This window comes from Salminus brasiliensis, chromosome 13 (assembly GCF_030463535.1).
Source record: "Salminus brasiliensis chromosome 13, fSalBra1.hap2, whole genome shotgun sequence".
In the NCBI taxonomy this organism is placed as follows: Eukaryota; Metazoa; Chordata; class Actinopteri; order Characiformes; family Bryconidae; genus Salminus; species Salminus brasiliensis.
In genome coordinates this window covers 24,296,203-24,310,596 of record NC_132890.1, presented here as the reverse complement: position 1 = coordinate 24,310,596, position 14,394 = coordinate 24,296,203, and the positions used below count along the sequence as shown (strand labels likewise).

The window sequence follows — 14,394 nt, the reverse complement described above, 5'->3', positions numbered from 1 at the left end:
TTTATACTTTTTTTTTACTTAATTAAAAAACTTAAAAAACTAAAAAATAGGATTTAGTAAATTTAGAAGGTGGACAGGAATATAAAGCATTTCATTAATTAAATGCGTACAACAAATTAAGTACATTGCCCCTAAAACTAAACTGAAACAATAATATGAACATTTCGTCAGTGATTTCCTGTTTGTCATTTCTGTTCCCATGTGACCAAAAGACCAAATTTAACATGATAAAATGATCAGACTCATGCTTAGACATAAACATTAAAGTCTTATTTTTGTTTTCTCTCTTTTGTGTAGCTCTCTTTTGTAACAATTATGATCGATTATTACAAATTACTATTATTATTATTATTATTATTATTATTATTATTACATAAACAAATACACTAACACGAACAAATACAGGCACAATACTTTGAACAGATGTAACGTTTTATATTACAGTATAATGTTTCCAACATGATTAGCATTAATTAAACATACTATTCCTCACTTATATAGAGAGTATTTACTGACTGTCTCATTATTCTTGTGTCCCGGGAGCTTTTATTTTGTAGCGGACTCTTCCTGCTGTGTGTGTGTGTGTGGTTGCCGCTGGAGCAGTAATGATGGAGCCGAATAAAACTGAAATTCTCACGATTTTCAAAAGACTGCGGTCGATTCCCACAAATAAGGTAAAGAAACACACACATCCTAGTAAAGGAGAGGTTGTGTCAGCGTGCGTCGTGTTTTTTGTGTTGTTTGAGGGTTTGTCTCGGTGTTTTATGTGTGATTACGTGTCATTTCTCGGCGGATTGTTAAGCCGGTGCTGTTTGGGGCCTAAAGCTAACGGTGTCTTCTGACCGCGGCCAACACCGCACGAACAACACGTCTGATGATTAAGATGTCCCATCTATGGTTTAGCAGTATGTAGTAATATCAACATGTAAGTCGCTACGGGGGATTAGCTAGCTAGCTAGATCTCTCGCTGTTTAAGCCTGAGGGGGTGTTTTAATGGGGGTTCCGGTAAGTGGAGCTAGCTAGCTAGCTAACGTTACTGGCGTCCGCTACCAGCCGGTCTGTGAGTGTTTCCTCAGATCTAGCGGAATTTCCCAGTTTTGCTCCTGGGTTAAAGCCATGTGTTTCATATTTTAGTGGTTTTCTGTTAAAACGTATCAGTTTTAGCTTGTAAAAGCCTTGTCGGTGAGCTTATGAGTCACGGCTTGCTTGTTGGAACATGTAGGTAAACGGTAAAAGATTGGGATTCATGTTGGAACAGAAAGGATCGAGAAAGATGTGCTAGATAATTTCACGGTAATAATGGAAAACAAACTCCTAATAAAGCTTAGATTGTGTGTTTGGGCAAGTACAATGTGTAAGATTGGGGGAAATAATGCCTGGTTGAATGTATTAGCCAGTTTTCGAGGATTGCAAGCCACGTAGACATCTAAACACCACCACTACTTGAGGTACGATGGAGACACCTTTACATTTGGGGCATTTAGCAGATGCTCTTATCCAGAGAGACTTACAGAAGTTCTTCACAGAAGTTTACTCAGAAAAAACCCTTAGCTAGATTGTTCAGACTAGGATCCAAAAGTTACCTTTAAGCTTAGACACTACTAAATATGAAAGTCAGTATGGAGACCATAATACTCTGCCCTACACTTCACCCCAGTGCTCTTGGAGCAGGTGGGTCTTCAGTCTGCGTTCGGTGCAGGACAGAAAAAAAAGCCTGGATTCACGTCTTCTGTGGATCTTAAGGATTGGTGGGTCAAGCCGAGCTGTACTTGAAGCTTGAAGGGCTCTTGGTACTGATCGGCTTTTGACCATTGCCATCAAACACACTTCATACCAAGTTCAGAAACGAACGCTGCAGCTGATCTCTTAGGACATGAAGGGCAAGATCTCCATATTGGCTTTAAAGACTGAAGATCAATCAAGATCTTCAACATGCTAGTGTTGGGATTCTCTCTCACTTAAATGTACAGGTTAGTTGTGGATTCACATGATGAATAGTTCGTTGAGCAGTGTAGTGCAGTATATTGTAATGATGTAATGACTTATTGTTTATGATGGTTCCAGTATGCAAGGCTCTGGTTGGACACATTCACACATGTTACACCCATAAACCACACACTGCTGAACTCTGTGTCAATAAAGGGTAGTAGTTGTGTGTTTATAGGGCCTGACCAGTATGTAGCACGCTAAAGTCCAGTTCCCCAGCTGGGAGACGCTCACCACTCTACACCAGTATGAGTCCTTGGGCAAGACACCAATCGGTTCGTTGTCCTACCTGTGGTACATGATTCAGATGCAAGTCATATATATATATATATATATATATATATATATATATATATATATATATATATATATATATATATATACCGCTACCAGATTTTCAAGTATCTGAGTACTGATACCAGCTCTGACTTAAATACTGGATTGATGACTATAAATCTCTGATATTTAAAGTTTTAAGTGTTTCTGCAGACGTTTCATGTTCAAGTACACGTCTCTATTTAAAAAGGTACTCAATTTCAATGAACCAATAAAACTCAGAACCAAAAAACAAACAAAAAAAAAAAACACAACCTGGAAACAGAAAATGCTGAAAATGTTTAAGTTTAGTGATCATAACTCTTTTACTGGCTTTTACTGGTTGTTTAAACATTTAGTATGCAGGAAAACTGCTCTATGTAATGTTCTTGGAAAAAAAAGTAAGGCATCTGTAAGCTTAATGGTATCGATGCTCTCTATTGCTGATACCAACACTGTGTGTAAGGGCCGGTATCGGTGCCGATAGCAATACGATGTCAGTATTTTTTGTCTATGCTGCACTGATACAGAGTTGTGGACCTTTGATTTGTTAAATACCAGGTTTTTTTATATTTAAAATGTATAAATACGTTTCTTTTTTTTTTTTTAGAAATTCGCATCACAGGACAAAATTGTTTGTGTGTTGTCACTTATTAAAATTTACGTTGTGCATTCAGGTTCAACAGTTCAACCTATGCTGCTGGTCATAGTTAAATTGGGGTAGGGAGGCATACATACAAATAAGCTCACGTCCCTGAAAGGCCGCTGCATTACCTGAGCCACAGAACTGCATTTTCAGAATTCTAGGTATCATTCTAGGTAGGATTTGAAAGGTGTGTCTGGTAATATCATTAACATTATCATTCTTAGCAATCATTCAGTTTGTAGAAGGTACTGATGTCTGTGGACTGTTGTAAACAGTAGGACAACCTCAGACATGGCTTACAAATTGCATTCCAAGTGGCAATTACCAGGGGTCCAAGCACCACATGTCTTTATGGAGCCAATGGAATGCAAATAATGGGGTGTTTAAGAATATCCTCTGGCACAGAGAAAGTCTGTAGTTATCTGCACATAATCTGATATTTATCTATTTAAAACCAATACCAGTAAAATCATAGGTTTTATAATCTGATAATTAGGCAAGAGCTCAGAGGCAGTAAGAGTGTGGTGCATGATGTAAGCATGCTGAAGTGTGTTTGTGTGGCTTGCAAACTTGGTGTTTGTACAGTGCAGTTTTAAGTCAGATGTAGATGTAACTAATAGGTTCAGTAATCCCCACAATGCAGAATGTTTTGCATTTATATATCACATCTTTTTTAAAGAACCACCCCAACCCTTGTGAGGTCATTCCCACATCTCCAATTAACACATTACTTTAATCCCAGTTAATATATTATGTTTATTTTTGCAACTGCACTGTAGAAACCACCTTTTACATGCTCAACAAGAGAACCATTAAATCAACAATATTTAGCATTCTCACAATTTGTCCATAGTGTTTCTTTAATGTTTTAAATTCCCTTTCCCCCCCCACCGACAGGCTTGCTTTGACTGTGCTGCTAAGAACCCAAGCTGGGCTAGTATTCCCTATGGAGTTTTCCTGTGCATTGACTGCTCAGGGATCCATCGTTCACTGGGTGTGCACCTGAGCTTTATCAGGTTTGTATTCAAAGTTCTACATTTGATGTATTTTTGCCCTCTCTTTGTTCAGAGACCATAGTGTTGTAAAGAACATTGTTCAGGAGAACCACCTATCACTGTTATAGGGACTTTATAATGCTCTTTATAAAGGGAATTGTACTGAAGGCAGTTATTGTAATACATGGGCTTTCGCTGAATGACCGGTTTGTGTTTTTAGATCCACAGAGCTGGACTCCAACTGGAACTGGTTTCAGCTGAGATGTATGCAGGTTGGAGGAAATGCCAATGCGGTATGTTGTCCTACTGACCCGTCACTAACTCACACAAACCGATTTATTTGTGTTATTGAGTAAAATGCTGAATCTTGTTTTCCTCATTCTCTGGGAATCCTCTCTGGGTGCAGACGGCCTTCTTCCGCCAGCATGGCTGCACTACCAACGACACCAACGCGAAGTACAACAGCCGTGCGGCACAGATGTACCGGGAGAAGATACGACAGCTAGCAAATGCTGCGCTCTCCAAATATGGCACCGATGTAAGCTGCAGGACCTATGTGATTATATCCAAATGTCTAGTCTGTCTAGAGAAGAGTATTGCCAATGAAATGGGATTCTCTGGAGCAGATAAACTTGAACCTATTGGCACCATACCTAATGTCAGGTGTAGGCTAAACCACAAATCCCCCCCCCCCAGCATTGAGCAGTGGTCTCTGGAATGATGGTGCTCCATCCTGGACTTGGAATGAGCTGAGGTGGTCTACTATTTAACGTCCTGGCCTCGCGAACACTTGTTGCCTAATGCACCGAATGGACCAATAGAAATGCTTCAAAATGACTTGGAGGGCAACATTGTCTTCCATTGACGGTTAAAGGTTATGTCTTCTCCTGTGAAGTTGACGTTTCGTGTGGTATTTACACAATGTTAAAATCAGTACAGATATGCACTTTATGTAATATACAGATATTGTCACATACCCATAACAATCAATTTAGACATTGATTCTCTTAGCAATCCCATACCTGAATTTTCTCCTTTACAACATCCAGGGATTTCTGCCTTTCCACTCTAGAGACCACCAAGGTGCTTGTTTAGTCTCTTGTCATTTCAAGACTTGACTACTGCAACTCTCTTCTGGCTGGTCTTTCTATGCGTACCACCAGTACCCATGCAATTGATACAGAATGTGGTGGCATGACTTGTCTTCAATGTTTGGCTGGCCTACAAAGCCAAGAATGGCCCTGCCCCTCCGTACTTGATGGCAATGGTCAAAAGCTGATCTGTATCAAGAGCCCTTCGAGTATGACTTGGCTTGACCCGCCATCCTTTAAGATAAGTGGAAGACAAGTATCCAGACGTTTTTCTGTTCTGGCACCGATGTGGTGGAACGAACTTGCCATGGGTGTCTGAACAGCAGAGTTTCTCGCCGTCTTCAAACGCTGACTGACGGCTCGTCTTTTAATAGTACTTAAATCAGCACTTATCTTGCACTTAAGGCTTACGATCGTACGCATGTCTTACTTGATTTGTTTGGTATTTGGGCATAGTGTCTTTATGCCTGTAATGTAAATACAGCATATAACTCTGGCGGACCAGAGATATTGCTGGGTATTTTCTGGACCGTATACAGCAGTATGTAAACAGTGGCACGCAGTAATCTGCTCTCCCACTCATATCATTTACACGTTCACAACCTCAGCTAAACTTTGGCCCCCTGTGAGACATTGGATCGCTGGTTCAAACTCCACTTCACATCAGCATTGTTTAGTTCTGCATACCTGATAGATTGCGTCTTATGTAATCATAAACTCTAGCTATCAGTTTTGGCTTAGAATGGTTTGCTGAAGCTGCGGGAGCTGATATGTTCTGACTGTAGTTGTGCTGTTTTCTTCCTTAGCTGTGGATCGATAATTCAGGAAGCGTCCAGACTCCGACTGCAGAGAAAAAAGAGGCGGATTTCTTTGACGAGCACACTCAGGTATGGTGCACCCAGTCGTATTTTGGGTTATGCGTATGAGACTGAGCACGTCGCATGTCTTTGTGATTGAATAACTTTAGAATATCTGCGTTATTCCAGCAGATTCCAGGTTAACTTCAGAGGAGATGATTGTTATTGTGAAATTCCATGCTAAGTGTTAACTACATCTGCAATTATTTATTTATTTATGTGCTGTGTTTATCCCTTCAGTTCAGTTCTGCGTTTAATACTAGCTTGTTTGGGCCAAATTATTACCTATAGCAAAACATTTGTCAAAAATATGACCGACACCCACTTTTTGGCCTAGGCCTTCAAGTTGTTTTCCGAGGATACAAGTACTCATGTAATTTTTTTATTTATATATATTTTTAAATATATAAATAATGTTCTCTCATGTTCACTAGCCTGCCAACAGCTGGGACATGGCCTCCCCTTCCCTTTCCGAGCAGAATGGAGCCGTCATGGTCGCTTCACAACTGGAACAGGACGGCCCCAAAGGACCCGAGACTGCTGCTCGTGAGTTAGCTCCCATACATGTCTTTCTTGTACAGTGACCTAGACATAGACAAGTACATAGTATACGATCCTGAAAAGGTTCATAACATTGCGATCATGCAAAACCCCTTATATCTCAAAATGCAATTTTACTTGAGAAGGAAACTGTTATGATATTACGTCATGACATTTGAAGTATAACTTATTGGTTTGTCATTGGTTATGCCATGTTCAGAATGTACAGCTTGAACATCACATTGAATCTAACTAATTCAGTGTAAAGTGTCCCAAGAGTAGTTGACTAAAAATACAGACAGATATGAAGGAAGCTCACAATTTTTTTTTTTTTTTTTTGACAAATAATCAGTTTTATCTTTACACTAAAAGTGGAGGCCAACCAGTCATTTGATAGTATTCACGGTGATGAGTTGAGTGTCTGGCGCTCAGTGCTGAATGTAGAAAATTAATATAACCACCATTAAAGCGGTTTTATTTATGGTACCACAACTGACCGGCAGATTTCAGGTATGGACTCCACAAGACCCCTAAAGGCGTACTGTGGTATCTGGCACCAAGATGTTAGCAACAGATCCTTTAAGCCTGTGACGTCTTTGCTGGTGCAATGGGAGATGTTGTGACGTTTAGCCACCACAATCTGGCCCTTGTTAAATTATTTCTGACCCTTTTCCTTGCCCTTTTGTCCTGCTTTCACATCACCTTCACCTTCAAGAACTGATTGTTCACTTGCTGCCTAATATGTTCACCCCTTGACCGATGCAATTGTAAGGACTGGAATGAGGACCATCTGTACTTTCCATTTCCCCTGTCAGAGGTGTTAGTGTTCTGGCTGATTAGTGAAGTAAACAACCTTGGTCCCAAAATTGAACCTGTACTTTGGTGTTCATATTTCTGCTTGTGTAGGCTTGTAATACTTTGTGTGATTACCTTGTGAAGATGTACGTTTGCTCTCTTGCTGAGGCACAGAAGAGCCTTTTTAAAGTCTTTATGTTCCCATCTCTCTCAGAGCTGGATGAAGGCCCCAGCATTGAAGGGTTGAGCTTGGATGCAAAAGCCCCTATAGGTAAGTGTTTCTGGGCACCCTTTTTGTATATTTGTGTGTGTTTGTATATATAATCGACTTGGATCCCGGATTATTGCTTCTTTTTAGCTGGGCACTGGATGATGTGCTACGTAATAAACATAACACCACGTTTGCACTTCCCATCACACTTGTTCCGAACAACCTTCATCAGCATGAATTGTGTTAAATAGTATTGTTTTCTGGTATCTTCATAACTTCCATATCAAATAAATCCAGTCAGCAGCTCAAACTTTCAAAATTGACTGTTAACCTGGCATACAACACCGTTATCTCAGAATGACCAGAATGAAGTTGGAACAGAAAAAGGGGCCCTTGGTAAAACCCAATGCATTTATCTGTGAAGCTGTCTAATAGCCAGAATGCTTAACATGTCTTTACATTATTAGGATGTGCGTTTGCATAAATTTATAATAGTCTCAATAGCAGGTTTGTCATTTGATTCAGATCATAGATTCCTCTGTAACTGTAATCTCTGCTCTGTTAATGTAGATGACTCAATGAAATTGGCGCCTGACGAGCCAGAGCCTCTTAAAGGTGACTTGAGTGATTTTGAATGGCCTGGCTGCCTCCTGGCTGGCTGGATTATCAGGAGCATGTTTATGTGCTTAACTGATGCTTGGTTGGAGTGTCACACGCCTGCTTTTAGCCCACCTCCCTCCCGGCACAAAATTACCACACTTTGTTTCAATAACGGCTCCATTGCAAGCTTGAAAGTCTGTTCTTAATATTTTAACCAGAGATGCACCGACTCTGTACTGGTATCTGCCGATTGTCAGTGTGATCGGCCGTAACCGGTGACCAGCAAATCAGTCTTGTATAACTGACTCTGCACCGGTCACGTTTACACTTGTGCACCACACAAGAGCGCCAGCGGCACAGATACGGGCGCACACGTGCTGCTGTAACTGAAATGGCTCCCTAAAGACAATTCAAAATAGTAGTGTTATTGAACTTCCGCCTGCACCGTTAAATGGAGAGCTCACCCGTCTTCAACCTCTCCCAACAATTTTCATTGGACCAACAGGAGCACAGGTAACCTGTCTGAAACGGACCAAAGGCTAGTTTGCCTTTCCAATGCGCAGAAGAAATTTTTTTTAACTTTGTATGGCCCTGCCATCTGCCGCACTTATGAGTTAAATCTGTCTCACTGCTTTGCTCTCACGGAGTGTGTTCACTGTCGTTTTATTGGTCGCCTGGTTAAAATGACACATGATGAGCAGCACTTTTCAGCTGGAGTTTTTAAACATGATGAAGTGGAAGTGGAAGCTGTGCTAAGTGTGTTTGGTTAAATTATTGGGGTATTTAGGAAAGGGCAGTGACCTCAGCCTTTGTTTACAACACGACCCGATGCCGTTTAACACTACTGTTCACAATTCAACATTAATATTTTTTGCATGCTTTAGATGATGATGCTAATTGAGAAATATAGAATTTGACAGTCATACCTGTTTGAACAAAAATGTTTCTGTATTCTGTCCTTTATAATTCTTAGAAAAAAGGAAAATCTGAATCGGCTAATCATTTATTAAAGAAAATCTTAATCGGCCAAGAAAATTGCAATCGGTGCATCTCTAGTTATAATCAGTTCATTGTTAGTCCTTTGTGATCTTTTTGCAAGGTGTCAAGCTCACTAAAATTCCTGCTTTCAGACTAATATGATATGCTGTCTTAATTTGAAGAAAAAAACAAACAAACAAAAAAAAAAAAACACTGGCTGTCAAAAAGATTGGTCAGCTGTTATTTTTCTGTAGTGATGGTTTATGATTCACACAGAAAAGTTGAATGTAAAACAAAAAAACAGACAGAGTATGTCAATATGGTGTAGGTCCTCCTCTGGCCCTAGTGGCCGCCTCACTTCTTGGGTACCTATACCCCCTTTTTCATTGATGAGGTAGTTGTACTACTCATGTTCATGCTACAGCTGGTATTGTTTCTGATAGACGATCCACATTTCTTCTTGCTTACTTTAGCATTACTGGATTTCGGGCCTTGTTGCTTTTGAATCTGGCTGAAGTATCTAATTATTATTATTTATTATTATTATTATAATAATAATTTCTTTTTGCACCACCAGCATCACTTTTAGGCCATTGTTTTCAGCTGATTCTGTGGTTTCTGCTGGTTATATTTATGTAGATAAAGGTATAGTGTTTTGAACAACCCTGCTTTGGGCTCCACTTCGATCAGCTCCACTGACCATATAGGAGAACTCTGTCATTCAATAATACTAGACTGTAGTCCATCTGTTTCTCTGCATACTCTGTTAGCCTCCTTTCACCCAGAGCAGGTATTATTTGGGTGGTGGGTCATTTTCAGCACTGCTGTGACACTGACTTGGTGGTGGTGTGTTAGTGTGTGTCGCTCACTGTCCACTCACTATTAGACACTCCTTCCAAATTGATCCACCTTGTAGATGTAAAGTCAGAGACAGAAGCTCATCTGTTGCTGCACAGTTTGTGATGGTCATCCTCTAGTTCTTCATTAGTGGTCACAAGACGTTTCCCACAGGATGCTGTTGGCTAGATATTTCTGGTTGGTGGACTGTTCTCAGTCTCAGTTAAAGAACTACAAAGTGCTCCTATAGGGTAAGTGGAGCTGATGTAATGGACACTGAGTGTAGAAGCAAGGAGGTGGTGTTAATGTTAAGGCTGATCGGTGTATATTACCAACCTAGAAATTATAGATGACAGCAATACACTAATACACTCTCAGATATTATGATGATTATTTATTTATTTATTTATTTATTTATTTTAAACCTTATCCATTATACTACTGTGAGGCAAAAGAGGTCTTACCTGTTGGGTACTGTGTTCCTGCTGGTGAAAACCACCTTCTTTGTCAGTTCAAACCAGAATAAACCATTAAAACCTAGATATAAGATGCAGATTATTTTATTGATTGATTTTATTTAAACTGTGGAAAAAGCATGGAGAGGGTTTTTTTTGATTAGGCACTGGTTCATTGTCTGTGGACAAGAGCCAAGGAAAAAACAGGTGCAGGCATTCAGCCAAGGCATTGACAGGTAAACAACCCTGCTCCTCTTGATCGACTTGTCCTGCAGTGTTTATCTCCAGCGCTTGTGGCGATCTGGCTTGTTAAAAAGGAAGCATCATGAACAGGGGACATCGTGTCCCAATTGAAATTGAGCCAATTTGTTTTTGAATAGATTAAGAAACTGAAAGGCATTGTCCAAAAATGAGATTTAAGTATTTAAGCTTTAGGGACTTCAGGAGAAGCCTGGATGTCTGGTGAAGATGTTGGGCAAAGCTATGCAGGAGGTTGGATCTCCAGGAGTAGGGGTGGGCAATGCTGCTTTAACTGGAATTTCCCCCTCTCCGTAATCTGCCCAATCCGATCAGTTCTCAACGCCTATATAATGAGGAGTAGTAGACAATGCTAAAGCGTGCCCCTCCAGTGCATTAGTTTCACCACTAGGTCTAATGGTCACTGATCTCATCAGAAGCACTTTAGCGGCACGCCAGCTCTTCGCTGGCCTCTGAGCTTGTTATCTTAAAGTCTTTCCGTACAGAGCCCATGCACACACAGGTCCAGTGAGGATTAATGTACTGGAATAATGAGATTAGCCATGCTTTCTTTCTCGTTCGATAGATGGAGTGCATATTTGCTTGTGTGCTTAATCAGGCCTTACGTCTCCATTTGCTCCCAGGAGTGCGTCTCAGATGGCCCAGGTTCTTGTAAAGGCTTTGTGTAAAGTTGGTCGTGCCTGAGCGTGGACGTCACGTCATTGCTGCTATTAGACGTGGTGTTATGTCAAGAGAACTGCAGCTTTGGCGAATTGGTTGTTGACTATATGTATGAGTTTCCACCTCATACTTCTAAGATCTCGCTATCAGTTATTGATTATGGTAATAATTTAAAGTTGGAATTTGTCTTTATCTTGATCTGGACCCTTCTGAAAATGAGCAAGCCTTTGAAGTGAGCCTGAAAAGCCCTATTGTAGCTTGCTGGAGGTACAGTAAAGGCTAAAATGACCAGTTAACCCATCCATTAGTGGCTCCCACTTGCACTAGCAGTGCTTTCATCACTAGGAGGGTAAGGACCTTAACTCGTGTCCTCCAATACATGCCAACTCACACCATTATGGAGGAAAGCACAGGGTTCCCAGCTCCACGGTTTCACCATACCAGCTAACGGACACCTGGCCAACGTTGCTTAAAAATGCGCTATCTACCCACCTGGAGAGAGCACGGACAATTTTGCTCTTTTGGGCTCTGGGTAATTGGTGATCCAAATTAGGAAATTAGGAAAATGAGTAAAAAAACTAAATACATTTAAATGTTGAAGTTCTGAAATGCAGCATAAAACTCTAAAGCATAGACTTGAGAGTCTGGTTGAGAAGTGGACGTTGTCTTAAAAAAGCTCTTTTTGCTTTACAGAAGCACGACCCTCCATCATAGGCAAGAAGAAACCAACTGCTGCAAAGAAAGGGGTAGGTGTAATGAATCTATTTTTTTTTCCACCCAGGTCTCGTCTTCACCACATTTATGCTACAGCAGTACTTTCATTTAACCAGCAGATGGCAGGCTAACCTTGTCCTTTACTTCCTGCATTAAAGTCCAAGTTTACAAAGCGGCTGTGAAATTCCCAACAGTCTAAAGAAACACATCAATACCACTGTCAGAAGCAGGTTGTTGCCTACATCATGGCCGCATCAACAGATTTCAGTTATTTAAAAACAGTGAAGATACTCCAGCGTTTTTTCAGCCTAATCTCTGTCGGCTGCATTCGTACCATATGGTCACTTGCCACAGAGCGTAATTTTGATGCATCTCTCCGCGCTTAGTAAAAGAACAGAAAACCTGTTCGCTTCTATTTTAACTGTGTATTTGACTCAGCAAGTTTTCTGCTTATTTTTTTAATCGACCATATGCTTCAGTGCAACAGATTAACATTAGTTGAGAAAAACAAATGCTGGACTGGATTCAGACACCGTGGGTCAGGTCCTGAATTTAAAGAGAATCCTGAGGAGAATTTGAAGACAATCTCCTTATGGGCACTACAGATTGTTGAAAACTTAAATAATTGAAGTTTGAACTTCGTGCCCTTGGGTCTTTGTGTAATGAGTGTGTGATTGCTGGTCTTTTTTCAGCTGGGGGCTAAGAAGGGCCTGGGGGCGCAGAAGGTGAGCAGTAAGAGCTTCAGCGAGGTGGAGAAACAGGCTCAGGTGGCCGAGAAGCTGAGAGAGGAGCAGGCTGCCGAGGCTAAGAAGCAAGCTGAGGAGTCCATGTAAGTCTACTTGATTACCTGTCCTGTAATGTGTCAGTCTTTCTCCATATATAGAACAACCATGGCAAGTTTGGTCTTGGGTTTTAAAACTAGGCAAAAGTGTATTAAGCAGTTTAAAAATGCAATGTGTGTTTGAGTATTTGTAATCAATACCAGCTTCCATACAATGTCAGACCACATAAGCAAGTCTGTTTGATGTTGAACATGTCTTGGGGAAACAAGTCACTGTAATATATAATATTTGGAGTATTCTTATATATATATATATATATATATAGGATACTCCAAATATTATATTACAATGACTTGTACTCCAAATATTAGCACTGTGCAAACTGCAAGCCTACAATCAACATCAAACAGACTTGCTTATGTGGTCTGACATTGTATGGAAGCTATATATATATATATATATATATATATATATATATATATATATGTGTGTATATATATGTGTGTATATATGTGTGTATATGTACACACACACAGTACTCTGGTGTTATGTAAGGCGTTTAGCAAAGTTTACATAGAAAGCACAAAGCAAAAAAAAAAGTCTTGCGTGGTCTTAATATTCTAATGAATGTGCGCATGACTGACATTCCTGTATCACTGGCAGACATGATTTTGTTTGTTACCATGGCAACGCACACCGCCTTGGGACAGAAAAGTAGCCACCAGTTCTTACAGTTTAATGAGGTTTTGACATCTGTAAGTGAGTAACCAGCCCAAATATAGATCCTAAACAACAATAGATCTCACTTCGAGTTTTAATCTTGGACTTGACCTCACAGAGCTGTGACCTATCCGGGGTACAGTAGCCACGTCGGTTATCATCATCTAGCTCTGAGTGGATGTCTACCACTGGGAGGTACAGCACGGTTACACAACCCGGTTCCCTCTCGCAGCACCATGCAGACCTGGCTCTTCCTTTTTGCAGAGGAGAAGCCGGGCTATGCAGACTTGCACCACACTAGGACAGTTTTTATGTGGTGATTCATTTAAAGAAGGTTCGGCATTTATTTACTTTCTTGTTGGATGGTCATCCAGGCAATGCACATATACAGAATGCTGGCATAACTGGACTTCAGAGGTACCAAACTCGCAGAAAGCTGCATAGCTAGCATGCTAGCTAACGAAGGCGCTTACTAAGTTAACCAGATTGCTCAGGCTCAAAGAGTGGGCAGAGTCATGTTAGCCGTAAGGTGGTATGGTGTCTTAAAAGGGGCGAGGCTTATATACTTATATACGCATAACTCTGACCCCTTTTCGGACTGCCCATTTCACACGGCGAGAGGAGCAGTGTTGGGGAACTACAGCAGACTGTTAATAGAATTTGGGATCTTCATAAATAGCAATGTCTTCATAACGCATACTTGTATACATTTACGCTGGGGGCCCTGAGGAGCCTGATTAACTTGATTGGAAGAGGGGTTGGCGTTTAGGTTCCCAGGGGCTTTGAAATTGGATGGTTTTCCTGAAATGGTCAGATCTAGGCTGCTAATTGATGGTCTGAATGAATGTATTTGAGTAAATTCTCCAAATTTGACTTTGTAGATGGTTGTGAATTGTTAATTGTCTGAGCAGTGGGATCTTCTGGCTCACTTCTAGCTGTAAATGCTGTGCTGCT

At 40.6% G+C, this 14,394-nt stretch overlaps 1 protein-coding gene across 1 annotated transcript in view; it reads left to right on the top strand.

Moving 5' to 3' along the window:
- The first annotated feature begins 577 nt into the window (after nucleotides 1-577).
- The window catches only part of arfgap2 (ADP-ribosylation factor GTPase activating protein 2), an 18,495-nt gene continuing 4,678 nt past the window's right edge, over nucleotides 578-14,394 (top strand). The window contains exons 1-9 of the mRNA XM_072694682.1: nucleotides 578-674; nucleotides 3,845-3,963; nucleotides 4,163-4,235; nucleotides 4,349-4,480; nucleotides 5,840-5,920; nucleotides 6,325-6,436; nucleotides 7,440-7,496; nucleotides 11,918-11,970; nucleotides 12,631-12,767. Of these exons, the coding sequence (XP_072550783.1) occupies nucleotides 606-674; nucleotides 3,845-3,963; nucleotides 4,163-4,235; nucleotides 4,349-4,480; nucleotides 5,840-5,920; nucleotides 6,325-6,436; nucleotides 7,440-7,496; nucleotides 11,918-11,970; nucleotides 12,631-12,767 (833 nt within the window). The 5' untranslated portion in view covers nucleotides 578-605. The remainder of the gene's footprint in view (nucleotides 675-3,844; nucleotides 3,964-4,162; nucleotides 4,236-4,348; nucleotides 4,481-5,839; nucleotides 5,921-6,324; nucleotides 6,437-7,439; nucleotides 7,497-11,917; nucleotides 11,971-12,630; nucleotides 12,768-14,394) is intronic.